Here is a 17,411-nt window from a genome sequence, read left to right as displayed (position 1 = left end):
AGTGATCATTATGATAACAGTAAAGAAAGGTTGTAGTTAATCAGAGTGTTTGCACACAGTTATAGATGTCAACCTCTCGACCTAGACAACCATCTTCCATGGCAAGAAATAAAGGGAATATTCACGAAATGTCCTCTGACTAGATATTTCAGATGGTGCGTGACTGGGATTACTGCAAGGATCTGACATTTTTATTGCTTAAAATGATATTGCTGCATACCTAAGACTGACTACATGCATTTCCCCAACAAAAATAACGAGGGAGGAAAAAAAATCACTGCAGATTAAACGGAAGCTTCCAGCTGGAAGAAGCTTACTGCTGCCTCCACCGAGCCTCTTGTGGAAGTCGGAGAGCAGCGTCTGGATGCTGGGAATGGGGGAGCCACCATGGTGACTCGCTGCTCCCGACCGCGCCGTCGTGTCATCCAGCGTGCCCTTGACTTCGTGGATTGCTTGCCGGTCGCGGCCCTGGGTCCGAGCGGAAAAACACAGCATAGCTAAGGGCTTCCTCATATAAACCAGGTGCTTTAGCTACTTTGCTCATTTTCAGAGAAATAAAATAAACAAAAAGGTAATTCCAAATCTGAGCAGAGTTGTACGAACGGCGCAGTGGCGTGCGCTGAACGCTGACTTTCGGACGTTCGCGACAAACGTTTATTCGTTACCCACTCTTTTCGGAATCTATATGCCGTAAATTTCCTCAGTGTCATGGGGATGGCATGTGAAGAGGAGATCAATAACGAACATGCTTGAACCATAAGTAATTGCGAAAATTTCCGATAAACAGAACATGTTAAGTGACACAAAAAAAGCGTGGACAAGCAGTACAAATACGCCTAAGGGCGCGTATTCTGGAATGCCAGCTTACGCAGGATACTTCTTTTTGCATATTTGCATTGAGAAAAATTATGCCGTATTTATATTTCTGTGCATTAAAGTATGCGTGAGAAAATTGCAGTGAGAATATCAAGATGCGTAACGAGTTAACAAAACCTAAAAATCATTATTCGGGCCTTCAGAATGCACGTTTTATGCTAATCTAAACGTCCTCCTTACTGGCATTGAAGCCTTTCACGTGCCACGCGAACTTGTGTGCTTTTAATCGTTTTGGATGCCTACAGCGCTAAGCAAGATGCTGGTGCGCATCACTTACGTTTTTCTAGGCTCACAGATTCTAAAGAAGCTGACTACCGCTACAAGAAAGGAAAAACTCTCTTATCTCAAGAAGCAAATGTCCAAGCAACGCAAAAATGGGTATGCGCTGAATGCAGAATGCATGCGAGATATTTTAGTGCAATTTCTTTCGCAAATTTAGCAGCTGGGTAGGAAAGTAGTTAACGTACCTTAAGCCCCTTCTTGCTCTTCACATCATCGATGCCATTGATGAAGGCGGGCAAGTCAATTCCTTTCGGGCGTTTTCCGCCTATTCCTCGCAGATCTTTGGATATGAACGTCTCTTGGTCCACATCTACCGAAAGATTTTTATTTATGCATTAAGACTGATCGCAGTAGAAGTCATTGCTTCACACATAAAAGCCACAGTACGCACAAGTACGTGCAATATGCATATCTTTTTTGGCGCGAAAGCGCTACTTCACTAGCAGAGCTGAAAACCCTGAGGTATGTGGGAAGCCTCAACCGTTGACCTTTGACGAAGTGCCAGTGGCGGAGGCCTTGCGCAGCTGCTGCGTCAACGTGCGGAGCCGCCCCCCCCCCCCCCCCCCCCCCCACTTCCTTGCGTCCTGTATAACCCCTCCCCCATTCCCCGAGGTGGAAAAAGTGAGGGAGGCTCGCTACCCCGCCGGTAGACTGGCCGCGGAGCTCTCTCTTCCCACAAGTTCCCTCTCTCGGTCTTCCAGCTGCTGTTTCCCTAGGAAACGGACTCTACCCTTTGCGTCGCCGGCCAACACCCTCTAGAAAACTTCTTTAGAGGGTGTTGCGCCGGCGCGCTGCGCAGTCCCCGCTCCCGGCGCGCGGGAGCCATCGGCGCCGGAATCACGCCGCGTCCTCGTGAAAAACAAACCAGCTCTTCAGGCACCGCGCGTAAACGAGACGCATATGTAGCAAGGAAAATAAAAACAAAAAGAAACGAAGAAGGTACGCACGCAGCTAATCAAGTGCTTTCACACATCCTACTCGGTTTAACTACGTTAAAAGCCTACCATTTTTTTCTTTTGTTTCAAAGATTTGAAAATAGCACTTTCAAAAACAAAAAAAAAACAAATCTGAACCACATTAGCGCAGAAAATCGTCATTCCTTGTACAGCTGGTGCCGCAACAACTAGTTCTCTGAACGATCCGGAAACTTCCGACTTCCACTTCTCGGGACAGAGTCACTGAATCTGGCGCATCTACAAATCTATTCGCGAGACCAGGCGATTGCGTGCGGCGGTGATCGAGTGATAATGACGGGCGAATGATAAGGTGATCTTTATCTTCGAGGTTAGTGTTCCTTGTGTCATTGTTCAGTCTATCTTTAGTCCTCCTGCTGCCTCACTGTTCAGCGAACCACTTCCTTGCGAGACGCCACTAAGTCTATTGTGAATTTCAGACAGTGGCGCCGGCGTCGTCAACCATGCATAAATTGATGAAGGTTTTGTGCCATGTGTTGGCGAGATAACAGAAATATTGAGTGTATGTTCTGAATCCATGCCATACATTCGGTGTGCGAAATGCGCTGCATTTAAATAATTTGAGGGCAGACCCCACTTTGGTTCGTTTCTTGGTGAAGGAAAAAGAAATATGCCCCTGAAACGAGGGTACTAGCCGTTAAGTTGGCACTGAAGACACAAGCACCGCTCAAAATACAAAATTTGAAAGGACACGGTCAGCAGGCGATCAGTGAATGAGTTTCTTATGATGAGCTGGTCTGCGGTGTTCTATAGGTACAGCAACCATTCATGCCTGCAAGGAGCACAACGGGCAAGTCAGTTCATACTCTTTTCTTCGCATCATTTTAAGCCCAGCCAGTGTAAACTGCATGATACAATGGAGATTTCACGGCGCTCAGCTTGCTTACTCAGTAAACCATTGATATGCTTCTGGAATCAGAGGCAGCCAATAGAGCCCACCCTGCATAGTAGCTCTTGAATGCCTCATCGGTCAGTTATCTACAGCAGGAAGAGCTGCTAATGGGAGGCTTGTTTGCGTCACACATGTGCTTCTAAGATGCAGGTCACCTAGTAATTGGTATAACGCGGCTGTGGCCGCCGCGTTCAGATGGGGGCGAACTGCAAGGGACCCATGGGCTGTGCGACGTCCGTGCACGTTGAAGAACCCCAGGTGATCGAAATTTATCCGGAGCCCTCCATTACGGTATCTCTTTTTCTTTCTTAGTTCACTCCCTCCTTAAAGTAAGTCGTTTTTGAGGAACGGAAATGGCGCAGTAACTGTATCACTTCTCAGTGGACACCTGAACCGCGCCGTAATGGAAGGGAGAAAGGTGGGAGTGAAAGGAGAAAGAGGTGCCGTTGTGGAGGACTCAGGAATAATTTCGACCACCTGGGGATCTTTAGCGTGCACTGACATCGCACAGCACACGGGCTCCTCTTTGCGTTTCGCCTCTATCGAAACCCGGCCACCTCCCTTCACCTCACGGCGCGGTTGAAGTGTCCACCTAGGAGCGAGAAAGTTACTGCGCATTTTCTTTCTTCAAAACCAATTTTAAATTGTCTTTTTTTTTTTAGGACAGAGAACGGTTGTGAAGAGCGCAGCCGAAGCACCACTCACCCTTGGTCGGGGACTCGGAGGCGAGCGGCTTGACGGACAGAATAAGCTGTCCCGTGGAGGTTCCCGTCGAGCAGACGTAGACACCCGAGTCGTCAAAGTCCATCTTGCGGATGCGCAGCGCCCCCTTCCGTGAGACGGCGACACGACGGGAGGATGCTTTCACGGGCGCGCCGTCCTTCAGCCACTTTACCCGACTGCATGGCCGGCGGTGACGAAATAAGAAATCGCTCTTCGCTCTAGAAACAACACATCGCCACAATCTGGAACACTGAATGGTTGTTGGAAAGGATCTAAGTTGACGTTGAGGTGCCTTTAAGAAAATGCCAAAGTCCATGAAAGTAGATTTATTTTATTTATTCACACTAAAATTTATTCCTTAGTCCAGGTACCTGAATGGCTCAATGTCTATGTTCCTGCAGCGCGTCATACTGGGCTTGTTCTCTTGTGTTTTAGTTGGTACAAGTTCTACAAGTGTTTCACCAGTGAAAGAAAGGTCAGGTAAAAAAGTTACCGGTCCCTTGACGTCCCCTACAAAGGAACAGTGGGGACAGCTTAGGCGCCGCAAGCTCTGCTGTGTACGCTCTGCTGCACACGGACTACAGAAAGTCGCACTCGCAGAACACATTCACTTGTACTATTCAGAACTTATTACCGCCTAAGACATGACGGGCTCATGATAACTGAAGTGTGTCGTCGGAATTCAAAAGTTCGGAATTGTAAAAATCCTTTCCGAATATCAACTCCACCAATACGCGCCTGCACGTGGTTGGTTTTGTGTCAACGTTGTACCGTGTGCAGTCCAAACTTCTACCACCTTGGCCGCATCTTTGACAGCCTTCAGCTGCTGAGCACGAGGAAGTAGGATAAAATCCTGGTCATGGCGAACGCGCATTGATGGAGGTGAAATACAAAAGCTGTCCACCCTGTTGCGGGATGCCAATTAACGGTAATGGACCAAGTAATCGAAGCTAATCCAAAGCCCTTCAAAACTGCGCCTTTTTCTCTATCCCTTCTTCCGTTCCGCTTTTCATCCCCGCGCACGCGCTGCGATTGGTGGGCTGCGCCCACCGAGAGTGGAATCGTCTTTACTTTCTACATGATTAGTTTAGTTGTATTCCCCCTATACACGCATCTGCGCTCCCCAAGTCCCTTTTGTAGTCGCGCGAACACGCGCGCATGCGCTGAGTTCTCTCGCCAACAACGGCCTACCCAGTAAAAAAAAGACCACCAAGGCTATTCAAGTGCTTGCCTGATGTCTGTGGTAGCGTTGACGACGGCACCCGGACAACGCATCTTGAGCGTCGTTCCCCGGTACACGGATGCTGCTCCTTCGGCAGTCAGCGACACCTGCCCACAGAGAAAGAGAGGAGATCATTGTGTGCTGGAGGACAGCGTGAGTGAGTGGCTGTGGTGATTTCCTGGAGAGAGCCGACGGCAGCGATGTCGTCGGTCGTCTCCTCTCTTTGTTTCCTTTCTTGGCGGGGTTTCCCGCCTTTTACTGAGGACGTGATGAGTGAAATTTGAATCCTAGCAGGCCTGTCACAGCGGTGGTCGAAATTAAAGGCATGTAAAATGTGCGTCCAAAGTAAATATGATACGCTTGCGAGATCTAAAAAGGCTGATGACTGCGGTAAGTCTATTTTCCGGGTGGAGTGTGCCGCCACAAAGATGTTGCACTTGAACACTCGCATGTGGGCACGGTAGGCTCACTAAGTTTCCCAACGTCACAAGCCAATGCACTTTTATGTCAGAGATATATTAACCAAGCTCTCATTTAAACATAAAAGCCATTGCTTTTACTTTTGATTCAGCTTGAACGTGAGCGTGTTGGCGATTGAGTAGAGCGTGGCTTGAATCCCGAGGGGCAAGGCAAGACTCTCAGACATCTCTACCAGCAAAATTTACAACTTTCAGCGTTTAGAATTCTGAAACGCTCTGGAACTAGCCGACGTGAACTGAAGTTTCTGCACATTTGGCATGAAAAAAAGCAATAGCGCCCTACTCAGTGATCAACCGGTTTGCTGTTATTAATCGCTGGTTCCACATTCACACTTCCAAGTGTGATGTCGTAAACAGAATTTTACTTTTGTCCTAGGCAGCCAGAACTTATGGTAATCGGGACAATGTACAAAAAGTAAAGCAAAACCATCTCGACAAAGTTACTTTGCGTTCGGGTCCTCCCTGCACGGAAGCCTTGAGCCCCCGGCACGGCTTCGAGTTGCAGGGTTTGACGGCGCGCGGCTTTCGCCGCGATGCACACTTCGACGGCGGCAGTTCGGCCACGCTGCCGTACGCCAGCTCCCTCTGGCAGCGGATTTTGCGGGTCTTCACTCCGCCGTCGCAGCTCTTGGAGCACTGAAATCGTACAGTTGCAGTCGTAAGCAAAACATAAAAGAAAAAAACTCGTAGTATGGTTACTACTGCGTAACGCGAGGTTAGCGACAGCTGTTGAGGTATTACTGTCCCTCGTCCTTCCACGGTAACCGCTCCCCAAGTTTTTCTCTCGGCAACCACTCTTCTCCTTCCGTGGTAAGCTTTCTCCTCTTCCTTCCACGGTAACCGCCCTCTGGTTACTCCGCTCACGTCATATCCTCCTCCTTTAATGGTAACCATCCACCCGGCGGTTGTAATGGCAGCCACCCATTTGTTATATCAACTACTGTTACTACTACTACACCGACACGAAACCCTCTGTCCCTGTGACATAGTGGTCGCTGGACACTTAGAAAACTCATTTCCTTGCTGCTCTTTTTCCTTTTTTCCCCTTTGTTCCCCTCCCCAAGTATAGGGTAGCCAACTGGGCATCGCCTGGCTAACCGCCCTGCCTTTCCGTCCTCTTCTCTCTCTCTCTTCTGAAAGGGGCGTTTATAACAGCTGTCGCTGTAAAATACGGCGGCCACCTGCACTCTTCATCTAGTTTATGCTCGTTTACCAGAGCGTGGCCTCCACGATCGAAGCGCGTGGCCTCCGCGATCGGCGCACCGCCGCAGCAGATCGCGGAGGCCACGACCAGAGTTGGTCTGTTCACGGAACCAACCGCAAATGGTGGACAGTCCGTTCAGCCTCTTGTACAGCGCGCAGCTTACCGAGTACACCGTGTATAAGTACACAGGAAACTACACCGTGTAGAAACAGCAAAGGAGTGAGAAAAGAAAGAACCGCAGATGGGCAAGGCCCTTCAGGCGCCCACCTTCGTCCACTTGTCCGGTTTCCATCGCGCCACGCAGTCGACCAGGTTGCACATTCGCCGTTCCAGGGGCCTTGGCTGCGGGCAGTGGCCGTCGGGGACGACGAGTGTGTTCCCTACGCCCCTGGTCACCTCGTGCACGCACTGCACCGTGCGCCACTGCGAGCCGCCGCCGCAGGGTTTGGTGCACGCCGTGAAGTCGGACGTGTTCCACCTGCGGCCGCCACGAAGGCAAGAAAAGCGACCCGGCGAGAAAGACGAGATGACCAAGGGCGTAATATAATAAGCCTGGTCACCAAACAGCCGTGTCAAAGGAAACCAAGCAATGAAAGCCGCAAGCCTGTAGTGGATACGGCAGGTTAGAACAATTGTGGCTTGGAAAGCGACAGCTCTCTCACACTCGCAGAAAACGTGGATAAGCAAATGAGAGTTTATTTTCCCAGACATTAGGCTTAGGAACAGGAGTAATTTTCGGTTCATTCTTTTTTTTTTCTGGAAAACTGAGCGTTCAAAAAGCTGATTATGGTAAGGCGTGGCAAGGTTAAAGGGACTATGCAACGAATTAAAAGTCGCTTGTAAATGTTTTCAGTGCTTAGAAATGATGCTAAGAAGCATTCACACCAAGTATGAGTCTTCGGAACTGAGCCGGCAATTTATTATGAAATTTTAAAAACCGTGTTTTTTAAAATTCGCGGGCCGATTGGTGTTTTCGTAGTGACTGATATTGAAGCTAAAATCGGCAAAATAGACGTCACTAGTCCCGTGACGTCCGCAGGCCACCACACGCTGCAATTCGCTGGAGCCACGGCAGCCACGACGTCACGGGCACACTTCCGGTAGCCGTGAAAATCGTCTGCTCGTGCCGCCGCGCGACCCCCTCGAGCAAGCGCGAGCCAGCTAGGCAATGCCTTCGCGCATATGGTCTGCCGCCTCTTTCTGTCGGGAGTTAAGGAGCCACTCGCACTGCCTTTGTCGCAGTGACAAGCGTAGAAATAATCCAGGAAGGCGGAGAGAGACCAGAGAGACGCTGCCGACGCTGCTGCTGGGGTGCTGGGTGCGACAACCGGAAGTCACGAACCGGACGTCAGCGAAAGACGTATTCATAGCTGCTTTCTTTTTTTTTTCTGGTGTCCCGCGTGTACGAGTTGAGGGGGGAAATAGAAGCTTAATTTTTAATCGTCCATAACTTCGTTGTTATTGATGCTAGCTCAAAAATTCTTGCGCGTGGGTGACTAGTAATCAATCAAATCAATACACTAGACTAAGCAGGTGAAGACGTGACGTCAACAGTGAGGATGTAAGAGCGCGCCATTTTACTTCATGGCAATGCGAAGATTTTATGTGCCACACTGGATAGGCAAAACACGCTAATTTCGTAATTACCCTAAAACTTGGTATATGCACATTAATAGGTATAATGTTAATACAGCGTGTTATTAGGACACACGGGCACTCTCGTCATTAAAACAGAGCTAACTCTTTGCACAGTACACAAGCGAATGGAAATGAGAGGCTCGTTATTTATGAGTTTGAGAAGCGTATTATCAATGCAGTGTGCTATCAGGTCAAAGGCGCACTATCCTTACTAAAGCAGAACTACCTCTTCGCACAGTAGACATATCCTCAAAGGATTCGACTCGAGATCCTTTTGTGAAGCTATTCGCATTCCTCAATTACATTTCAGGTTCCGTCAGATTCTTTCCCTTGTGCTTAAGAACAAGGGGAAGAATTTGGCGTAACCAGAAATGTAATTTAGCAATGCTGAAACCGTTTGTCGTATCGACGATGTCTCAATTTATAACAATTGTCTGGAGTGTACGACGCTGAATGGTCGATGAGTGCTTAGGCGTAGCTGGACCAGGAAAAAACAACTATCATGAAACCAACCAGTCGTCGTACGGTGAAGCGAAAGCAAGCCAACATCGCCATAAAAAAAAAAAAAAAGCCGCTCTAGAACACGCAGACGCCAATTTCGCTGAATATCGCAAGTGTATACCTCGGAGGACAGGGCTTGTTGTTGCACGTTTCGGTGATGGTCTCCGGCTTCTCCTTGATGTCGCACATGACGTAACTCACCGGCACGCCGTTCGCATTGCGCACGCACTCCACCAGGGACTCGCGAATGCCTGCGTCAAGACACAGGTTGCAGTCGCTGTAGAACAGGCGGCGCGCTTTGGCCTCCACGCTCCGACACACATAAGCTGCTGTTGTGCGTCCTCCGAACAGGAGCAGCGTATTAATCCTGCAGGGGCAAAGGCCATGCGGGCCCATTCCATGTCGGCAGTGTCTTATTGGAATTGTTTGTTGGCAATGTTTATTGGCAATTTTTTCTTTGAGGAGCAGGTAAACTGAGAAGTTTCGGAATACGAGATGCCGGACGACTGTGCGGTTTTGTACTAAGCAAATGCCAATGACAAGAGGCTAATAAAAGAGAGGCCAGAGTTCGTGTTGCTATTACGTTTCCCCGGAAAATAATAAAATTTAAACCCTTTAAGCATCGAGCCCCATTTTTCCGCTTAACTCACTGGACACGCACACAATGAGCAAAACTTCCTGCTACCCGCTGATTCAACAAAACGTGTGTTCTCAATCATGAAATCGACCGCAGAAGATTTGAAAGGGACTGCGTTGAAGCTTCCCGGCCCGCAACCGTGGACAGCGGTGCCGAGCGGTGCATCCGGACTGCACTTGAGCAGTGTTGGCCGACGGCCTCTCCCCGCCTTTCTCAAGCAGGTGGCCGCAGCACCGCTATCAGGGGGTTCAAACACTCGCAGTATTAAGGCGGAAGCCTTTAATGCCTCATCGTTGTAAGCAGGAGTTGTCGACGGAAATGTCACGCTTTTCAATTGGTCGAAATGGTCGTGACGTCACAGTGCGCGAATTTCAAACGGGGCAAATTGCACTGAGGCTAGTAACCATGCAACCAATTAAAGGGATGGTCTACTGATGCTCGAAGTAAGTGGGACTGAGTTTAGGTAACTAGTTGATTAACTAATTAGCCTAATTAGCGTTTCTAGTCAGACCAGATAAATAAATAAAAGCGAGTAGGAAATTGGTCGAGTTGGGGAAACGAACCAGGGTCTCCGGAGTGCGAGACGAGGACGCTAACCACTGCGCCATGCCAGCTCGGTGGTTTGTAATGAACAAAGGCGCGTCTAGTGAATGCGGCGTCTTCGTTCACTCCCATCTTCCTCTCTTCTCGTTACGGCGAGGTTCAGGTGTCCACCGAGATATGCGAGACAGATACATTTCCTTTCCTCAAAAACCAATTTACTATGAGGAAGGCGTAAAGCCGAACGGGCGATGGCGTTCTATGGACTCCCTGGCAGCGTTGCAAGACGCTCTCGCGTTCCACTCTTACAGGCGAAGCTTAACATCTTAATCACACATCAGTAACACAAGCGGCAACACCGCACGGCTTTCGCCTCACCGCACTTTAGGTCAACCAAGCGCCCCCCTGAATTTTTACGCGCATGCGCACTCATGCATGATGAAGCACGCCAGCCGTCTTCGTGCAGAACTGCCGTTTGACTGCGTAGCGCGGTTCAACTTAGCACGGCATGAGGACATCCTCACCTCCCAGGCAGGAGGCCGAGCAGGGTGTGTATCCCGCCGAGCGCCACGAGTACAGAGCGTCTGACTTGGTCTCGGACCCGGTGTCGCCGCCGCTGTCGACATCACCTTCCTCGTCAGCCTCCTCGTCGGAGTCCCCGCGGTTCTGGTCCAGCGCGCAGGGGCGCATCGTGCAGCGCTGCATCTCGGCTGGACGGATGCCTGCGCCACAACACACGCGTTTTGACGCGAGCGTCAACATCACACTTTTCGCATACAAGACGAAACGGCACACACCATCCTTTCTGTAAAGCGACTCATGACCGCTTTATGCAGAAGCCGCCTGTAAGAGAAAGGCTGCTGCTTACACAGCAATATGTCCCAGCTGTCCAGTGAAAGCAATTTTATCCGCGTTGACTGTATTCAGCAGTTTTTCTAGTTGGCTTTTCTTTTACCGATGGCTATACGTCCCAGCTGTCGGCGTCCGATGCGTGATTAGCGTACACTCCGTGAAAAGTTTCTTATTCTACTTCATGCCCTGGCCTTGCCACTGCAGTCGAGCATCGGCTAGTGATAGCTGGGTAGATGCGCTATCTGGCGTGAGCCTATTTCTTTCAGTGTGCTTTCAGGTGGAGCCGGACCAACAAGGCGGCGACAAGGCCAGACTTCCAGCGCCCGCTAAGCTGAAAAGAATGCGCAGAGTCTTGATAGCAACGATTGCTGGCAGGATAGAGAATGTCTAAATGCAATCCCTAAGTCTGAAACCAATGACCTTTGCGAAAAGGCTAGCTCGATGTTCCTGCTGCAGAACTTTGGACTGAGAACTGTGTAGCAAAGACAACGAGTTGCCAGTGTGCTTTTCCTAAGTGAGTATTATTCTTGCCTCTGCTTTCAGAGCGAGCAATACCGAATCGCACTTAGGGTCGGATTTAAGGGGTGAGGGGTGCGGAGGGGGAGTAGGACCCCCCCCTCCGCATGCGAGAAATGGGAAAGCCATGATGAACGCCATTTTTTGACGAAGAAAGAAAGAAATATGAACCCCCCCCCCCCCCCCCGACCACTTGATCAAAGAGTGACCCATACATCCACCCTTGATCGCACCTGCTACCTAGTATACGTTGTGGCGTTAAATATAAAGGCTTCAAGGCCGCATTGTCCTGATAATTTCTAAGCGAGAGATGTTTTACAAGCTGGCGCAATTAAGCGCCCTAGCGCGGAACTATGGCTGCGATGGAAAGCCCCCCCACCGGTGCACTCTTTGTCCGGCAGCTTGGCCATCGTGCGGGAGAACTCGAGAAAGATCTTGCACTCCACGGATCGCTTCTGGACACCATCGCCGCAGGTGACGCTGCAGGATCCCCAGTCTCCGACGATGAAGCTGCGCGGTCGCACAAAGTGGGCACTGAATCACTGGAGGCACGGGTGCATATATGTGACAGGTGTACGATAAATATTGGCTCCTGAGTTGCAGGTTGTTACAGTGAAATGTAAATCAGGAAAGTCCCATTTTATTCGACTAGTTATTGAGAGTTAATCATCGAAATGAAAGGTACACCTATTCAGTTTCCTGGGTGCGCACCTTGGCTCCGGTGATTGGTGCTGTGGCTTAGAGTACGCATTGAATGGCGCGAAGCCCTGAGGAGGGGCGTCCTCTTGAGATCCGAATTCCTTTCCTGTAGATAAAAGAGAATGCGTGGCATATATGACATTAGCAAACTAAAAACGAAACTATGCACACATGATTGTTTTGTTTAGTGTTGGTTACGTGCTTACATACATATCTCCCGTTACATCAAGCGAAAACAAAGCAAAGCTTCCAGTACTTTACCTAGACTATGCTATAGTTAGGGTGCGTCCTTTTGCTATAATTCTATGCGGACAGACATCGTACCACGAGAAGAGAATCTCTTTCTGTAGCGTAAGAAAAGTATAACAAAACTGACCTATAGGCCTTGCGAGCGTCTTGGCTTCTAACGCGTCTTCATCTTGAACGCACTCGTGCTTGTACTAACGGCCCATCATTAGAGCTCGCGGGCCCTGAATATCGGCAATGCCAGAGACAGCGATGGGGAAAGAAGCTTCCAGATTGCGATAACTTTCTACTTCATTGCAAATACTCTCTACAAAGCCACGCTTTCCACTGCTAATTTGGGCAGTATAATATTCTGTTCTGCGTTCGCTGTCCCTGTTCTTCGCACCGTGCAGCGCCGTTCACTAGCACTGGCTAGTAAACGGCGTTAGACGGCAAATGAAGCCTGCGGTCTACGAGGGGCTGGGAGTGCAAACAAACCTAGATTAGCTGCGAGATAACATTCGACCTGTACGGAACAACACTTGCTAAAAGCGCGCAGGCCACTTAGCGCATGGCTGAGGCTTCTGCCGTGCTCCTCGGTTGAGTTTCGGAAGAGTTACGACAATTACCGTGCCGCAGTCTTAGGAGCTTCGAAAGTACAATTCAACCGCATGGCATCAGGTGTGCCAATCGCTCATGGGGCAGTAATAATAGAAGCTGTACGTGCTAAAGCCGACTGAAACTCTGTGCAGACGACAGTAGTACGAGTGCCATAGTTGGCCTAGCCGTGATCGAGTCCGGTGCTCGACCGTGGCTCCCTCTTAAGTTGAGGTGCACTGAAGAGGAATTTGAACTGGTATTTTTACCGCTGGAATTCGATCTACACGTGCCAAGCGTTCTTGGAAACTTCGAGTTATTGCCCTTGTGCGGCCGATTTCCCTAATTTGAATCGGATTAACGTCGGGCTCCCGCCTTTTTTTTTTTTTTTTTTGAATTCCCCGCAAACCATGGGAGGAGTCGATAAACCTTTCACCCAGTTCCGTGGCGGCTTACCGCTCAGCCATCGGCGGAGTGATACGTAGTGATCGGCGAAAGCAGAGTCCACGCGTATTTTTATTTCCGCGGGCCTAATTTGCAGCTATGTGGCCTCTGACTAGACCTATTCATTCACGGAAACCTAAAGGAAACAAATAAAAGCGAAAGCAAAGTCGCCACGCAACTGCCTGAAAGGCACTCCATGCGTTGGTCGACTCCTCCCACCGTATGCGGGGAATTAAAAACAAAAACGGCTGGACCCGGACGTTAATCCGATTTCATTAGGGAAATCAGCCGCACAGGGCAATAAATCGCAGTTTCTAAGAATGCTGGGAATGTGTAGATCGAGTTCCCGCGGCAAAAAGACGAGTTCAGATTCCTCTTCAGTGCACCTTTAAGGTGCCAAGGGAGAGTATTTGGCTCTACTATCTGTGCTACAGCAAGCGTTGCGTACCAGGCATGGTCGTGCACTCACCCTTGAAGAAGCAGGGGTTTCCGGTCGAGCACTGCTGCTTGGACCTCGGCCGTCGCTTGGGGTCGCACAGGTGGCTCTTGCGGCCGCGAAGGTCACGGCACTCCACCGCCCGTGTCTGCGTGCCCACGCCACACGTAGCCGAGCACTGCGCGGAAATGTGCGCGTTTGAACGCTGGCTGCACGATATAAGGGCCAGCCACTGCGCGGTGTTGTTTCTCTACGTACACAGGGGCAACATGGGTCGCGTTGAAGTAGCACGCAGAATCAAAAACAGCCCGCTGTTGTTTTTAAATAAAAAGCATTCCTTTTTTTGAGACCGGGGGCCACCTGCCTCGTTTCGGCTTCGCGTGCAGTGCGTAAGCGAGACACTGGCCTGAATTTGACATTGAATGCAGCTGTCCGACTACACCCCAAAATGGCTTCCAGCATTTTCCAGCACTAGCCGCGGTGGCGCAGTGGTTAGGGCGCTCGGCTACTGAGCTGGAGTTCCCGGGTTCGAACTCGGCCACGAAGGTCGTGTTTCTATAGAGGCGTGTGCTATGCGATGTCAGTGCACGTTAAAGATCCCCAGGTGGTCGAAACCATTCCGGAGTCCGCCACTACGGCACCGCAGCCGTGGTTTCGTGGTAGAGCACCCGTCTCGGCTTCAGGAGGTGGTAGGTTCGACTCCCGTCGCCGGCTGGGTGCCCACCGGTTTTCTCAAAATGGGTGCAAGCTATGGCCCGGCCTGGTTCTCGGCTTCATAGGGTCGCATTGCTTAGGAAAGGAGCCTGCGCCTTCAAATCCCGTCACTTTGGGCTTGGAGAGAGACACAGCGAAAGATAACTTCGTCTACTACGGCACCAATTTCTCTTCTTTCACTCCCACCTTCCTTCCTTCCCTTATGGCGCAGTTTGGGTGTCCACGTAGGTGTGAGAGAATTACTGCGCCATTTCATTTCGTCAAAAACCAATTTTCCAAATTTGCGAGTCAATGGGAGCAGCTGCGCGAGTCCTCTGCATGGAGTAAGATTGGGCGTGGCTTACACGCAATGTTACCTCCATTTGATTTCATGTGCGGACCTCCTAGCTTTGCTTCTTGTACCATACCCGAGATTAGACGCCTCGTCATTGCTTTTTGCCGTGTGTATGGGCTCGAAATACTAGCCATTACCGATTCCTTGGCGAATCTGTTTAAGAAGGACAAGTGCCGAGAACTTCTTACTGTCAATTTTACCAGAGGAATGAAAAGCTTTGCAAATCGTGCGGGCTTTACTTTTGTTCTTGCGCAGCGCACGCCTAGACTCTTGACTGTGACTCTGCATATCATCGCGCTGCTTCCTCTATCCACATTGTGACCTGCCGTAACCTTCCTTGCTTCCTCCTCTGCCTGTGCAGAGTGGCAGGCGAAAAAAATCGCGACTCATGCCAACTTGGCTGAATTTCTTCGTGAATAAATATTTCCCCTATATTTTTTTCCTTCCTCTCTTGCAGTATTAAGGGCTGTACACGTCATTTTGGTACAGTGAATGAAGATTGATTTTACGGTTTTTGTTTGATGAGGTTTAACGGCCCAAGCGACTCAGACTATGAGGGACGCCGTATATGGAGGGTTCCAACAATTTCGGCCACCTGGTGTTCTTTCACGCTTACTGACATCGCACAGTGCATGTGCCTCTAGAATTTCGCCTCCACCGAAATCCGACCGCGGCCGCTGCGGGATCGAACCCGCGTTTTTCGGATCAGCAGCCGAGTGCCATAACCACTGAGCTACCGCGACGGCTGGGCATGATGACCAATTACCAACCAGCCCTACGTTGCCCGCTATTCAATGCAATCGCTAAGGCTAGTGTGCATCATGAGCGCTCGAGTTGACGCCCACCTGTGACCACTGGCCCTCGGTCCAGCGTGAGCAGGGGTGCGCGTTGCAGGGCCTCGCGTCGACCGGCCTCTGTCCGGGGCAGAAGTGGTCGGCGACCGCGGTCGCCGCCGTGGGCGTCGCCGAGGGACGCACGCAGGACACGTTTCGCGTCTGCCGGCCGCCCCCGCACGACGCGCTGCAGTCGCCCCACTCGCCCAGCTCCCACCTGCACGTGTGAACACAACGGTGGACCCTGTAGGACGAGGTCTGTGAAAGACATCTGCAAACTTTTACTGAGCAGTTGGAAGCTCACGTCGGAGTCTGCGACAGTGAACACGCAGACGCACTGGCCAAGTGCGCGCAAGAAGCATCTGTGCCTTTGACCAACTCGGTGTGTATGCCTTTGCCAACGCGCGCATCATCGTGCTTAATCATGTTGCGCACTTCACCACCCTGACCCTTGCGTTGCTGCCGGGCGCCTTCTCTCCCGAGTGCCCCCTCGTTCTTTCACGCGCGAGGATCTCGTCCTTCTCCTCTGCGTTCTCATTGGCTGTGTCTGGTCCGCCAAGAGACGTCATAGCTATCTTGCTGCGCCGAACCCCTTCTGTGCGCGCTCTGGACTCGCTGGAACACTCGAACGCATTGCATGTGAATGTTTAGTGCTGTGCCGCGAACGCGCCACCTTGCTCGAGGGGCACAGAAAACCCTTCCCAGCGCCTCTATGGAGGAAATTCTGTTCCCTCGTGGCCTGGAAAAACGCGTTTGCCGCGCCTAAAACTCTTCCTGGCCTTCACGGAAGCAGTTAATCTCTGTGCGCTGCTGTGAAACAGCTCGCGATACTATACTGTCCTAGTTCACACACCCCCTCCCTTTTCCCTGTCTTCGCCAGCCCTCTCCTCTCTCCTATACAATTCTTCTCCCCATGAACAGCTCTGTTGCGGTGTTCCTCGTCTGTCGAAGGCATTTATAGGGCTGCACAATCTCCCTCCTTTCCTACACTCCTCCCCTAAAATTTAATAATCGCAACATCCCACCTATGACCCTATACTTGGGCGGCGCGTTTCGCAGCAGCTGGCGCAGATGCGCCGTGCTATACACTCCGCCGCAATCGCCAAACTCTCCATCCTCCTTCCACGATAACCGCTTTCCGGCAGGCTACCATGATAACCGCGCTCCGGTTACGTATTCCTACGCTCTCTACATATCCTCCTCCTTGCACAGTAGCCGCCCTCCGAGTGATGTCCATGACAACGTCCACCGGTTACGCCGACTACTACGAAGTGAAACCTCGAACGTGACCGGCGAGCTCTTAAAGGAGAATCCACAAGAGCGAGAAATATCAACAACACCGACAAGCATGCCAACGCATGATCAAGTGCGTACCCGGGCGGGCAGGGGTTGCTTCCGCAGGCACGGACCCTGGAGTCTGGCCGGGAGTCCACGTCGCAGAGTCGGTCATCCACCTCTGCGCCCGTGTCCGAGGAAGTGCACACTGGGTGACTTTCTTGGTAACCTGCGCCGCCAGAGGCCCTCGGAGTGAGTTCAGCGTCCAGATAGGATGCTCACTTAGCTTCCGTGGAGGCCACTGCAAACTGGTGACTTTCAGGCTAGCTGTTTTGAAAAGTGCAAGTGACTTTCGAGATGAAAAAGCCGTTAGGAACTTTAGAGTGGTAAAATGCCACCGCTCAAATAACATCATCATGACATTTTCTTTTTCAACTAAATTAAATACCTAGTGCAAGGCCAAGACGTGTCCCAGCTTCAAACCTTAACCATTCCTTTACACTGAATCCCTCGTCATC

At 50.7% G+C, this 17,411-nt stretch overlaps 1 protein-coding gene across 4 annotated transcripts in view; it reads right to left on the bottom strand.

Annotated features, from left to right (window-relative positions):
* nolo (ADAMTS-like no long nerve cord) overlaps window positions 1-17,411 on the bottom strand; it is a 294,779-nt gene that overhangs the window by 10,029 nt on the left and 267,339 nt on the right. For all 4 annotated transcript variants that reach the window (XM_089542963.1, XM_089542960.1, XM_089542961.1 and 1 more), the window contains exons 6-18: window positions 16,993-17,122; window positions 15,631-15,835; window positions 13,771-13,915; window positions 12,048-12,141; window positions 11,716-11,846; window positions 10,493-10,690; window positions 8,913-9,042; window positions 6,920-7,130; window positions 5,893-6,084; window positions 4,979-5,076; window positions 3,730-3,923; window positions 1,344-1,468; window positions 318-468 (exon numbers count right to left, since the gene is read on the bottom strand). In XM_089542963.1, the coding sequence (XP_089399089.1) occupies window positions 318-468; window positions 1,344-1,468; window positions 3,730-3,923; window positions 4,979-5,076; window positions 5,893-6,084; window positions 6,920-7,130; window positions 8,913-9,042; window positions 10,493-10,690; window positions 11,716-11,846; window positions 12,048-12,141; window positions 13,771-13,915; window positions 15,631-15,835; window positions 16,993-17,122 (2,004 nt within the window). The remainder of the gene's footprint in view (window positions 1-317; window positions 469-1,343; window positions 1,469-3,729; window positions 3,924-4,978; window positions 5,077-5,892; window positions 6,085-6,919; window positions 7,131-8,912; window positions 9,043-10,492; window positions 10,691-11,715; window positions 11,847-12,047; window positions 12,142-13,770; window positions 13,916-15,630; window positions 15,836-16,992; window positions 17,123-17,411) is intronic.

The sequence above is a fragment of the Amblyomma mixtum genome, chromosome 5 (genome assembly GCF_055824585.1).
Source record: "Amblyomma mixtum isolate Tamu chromosome 5, ASM5582458v1, whole genome shotgun sequence".
NCBI lineage: Eukaryota > Metazoa > Arthropoda > Arachnida > Ixodida > Ixodidae > Amblyomma > Amblyomma mixtum.
The sequence above is the reverse complement of the archived record's forward strand: the minus strand, read 5'-3'. Positions and strand labels throughout refer to the sequence as shown.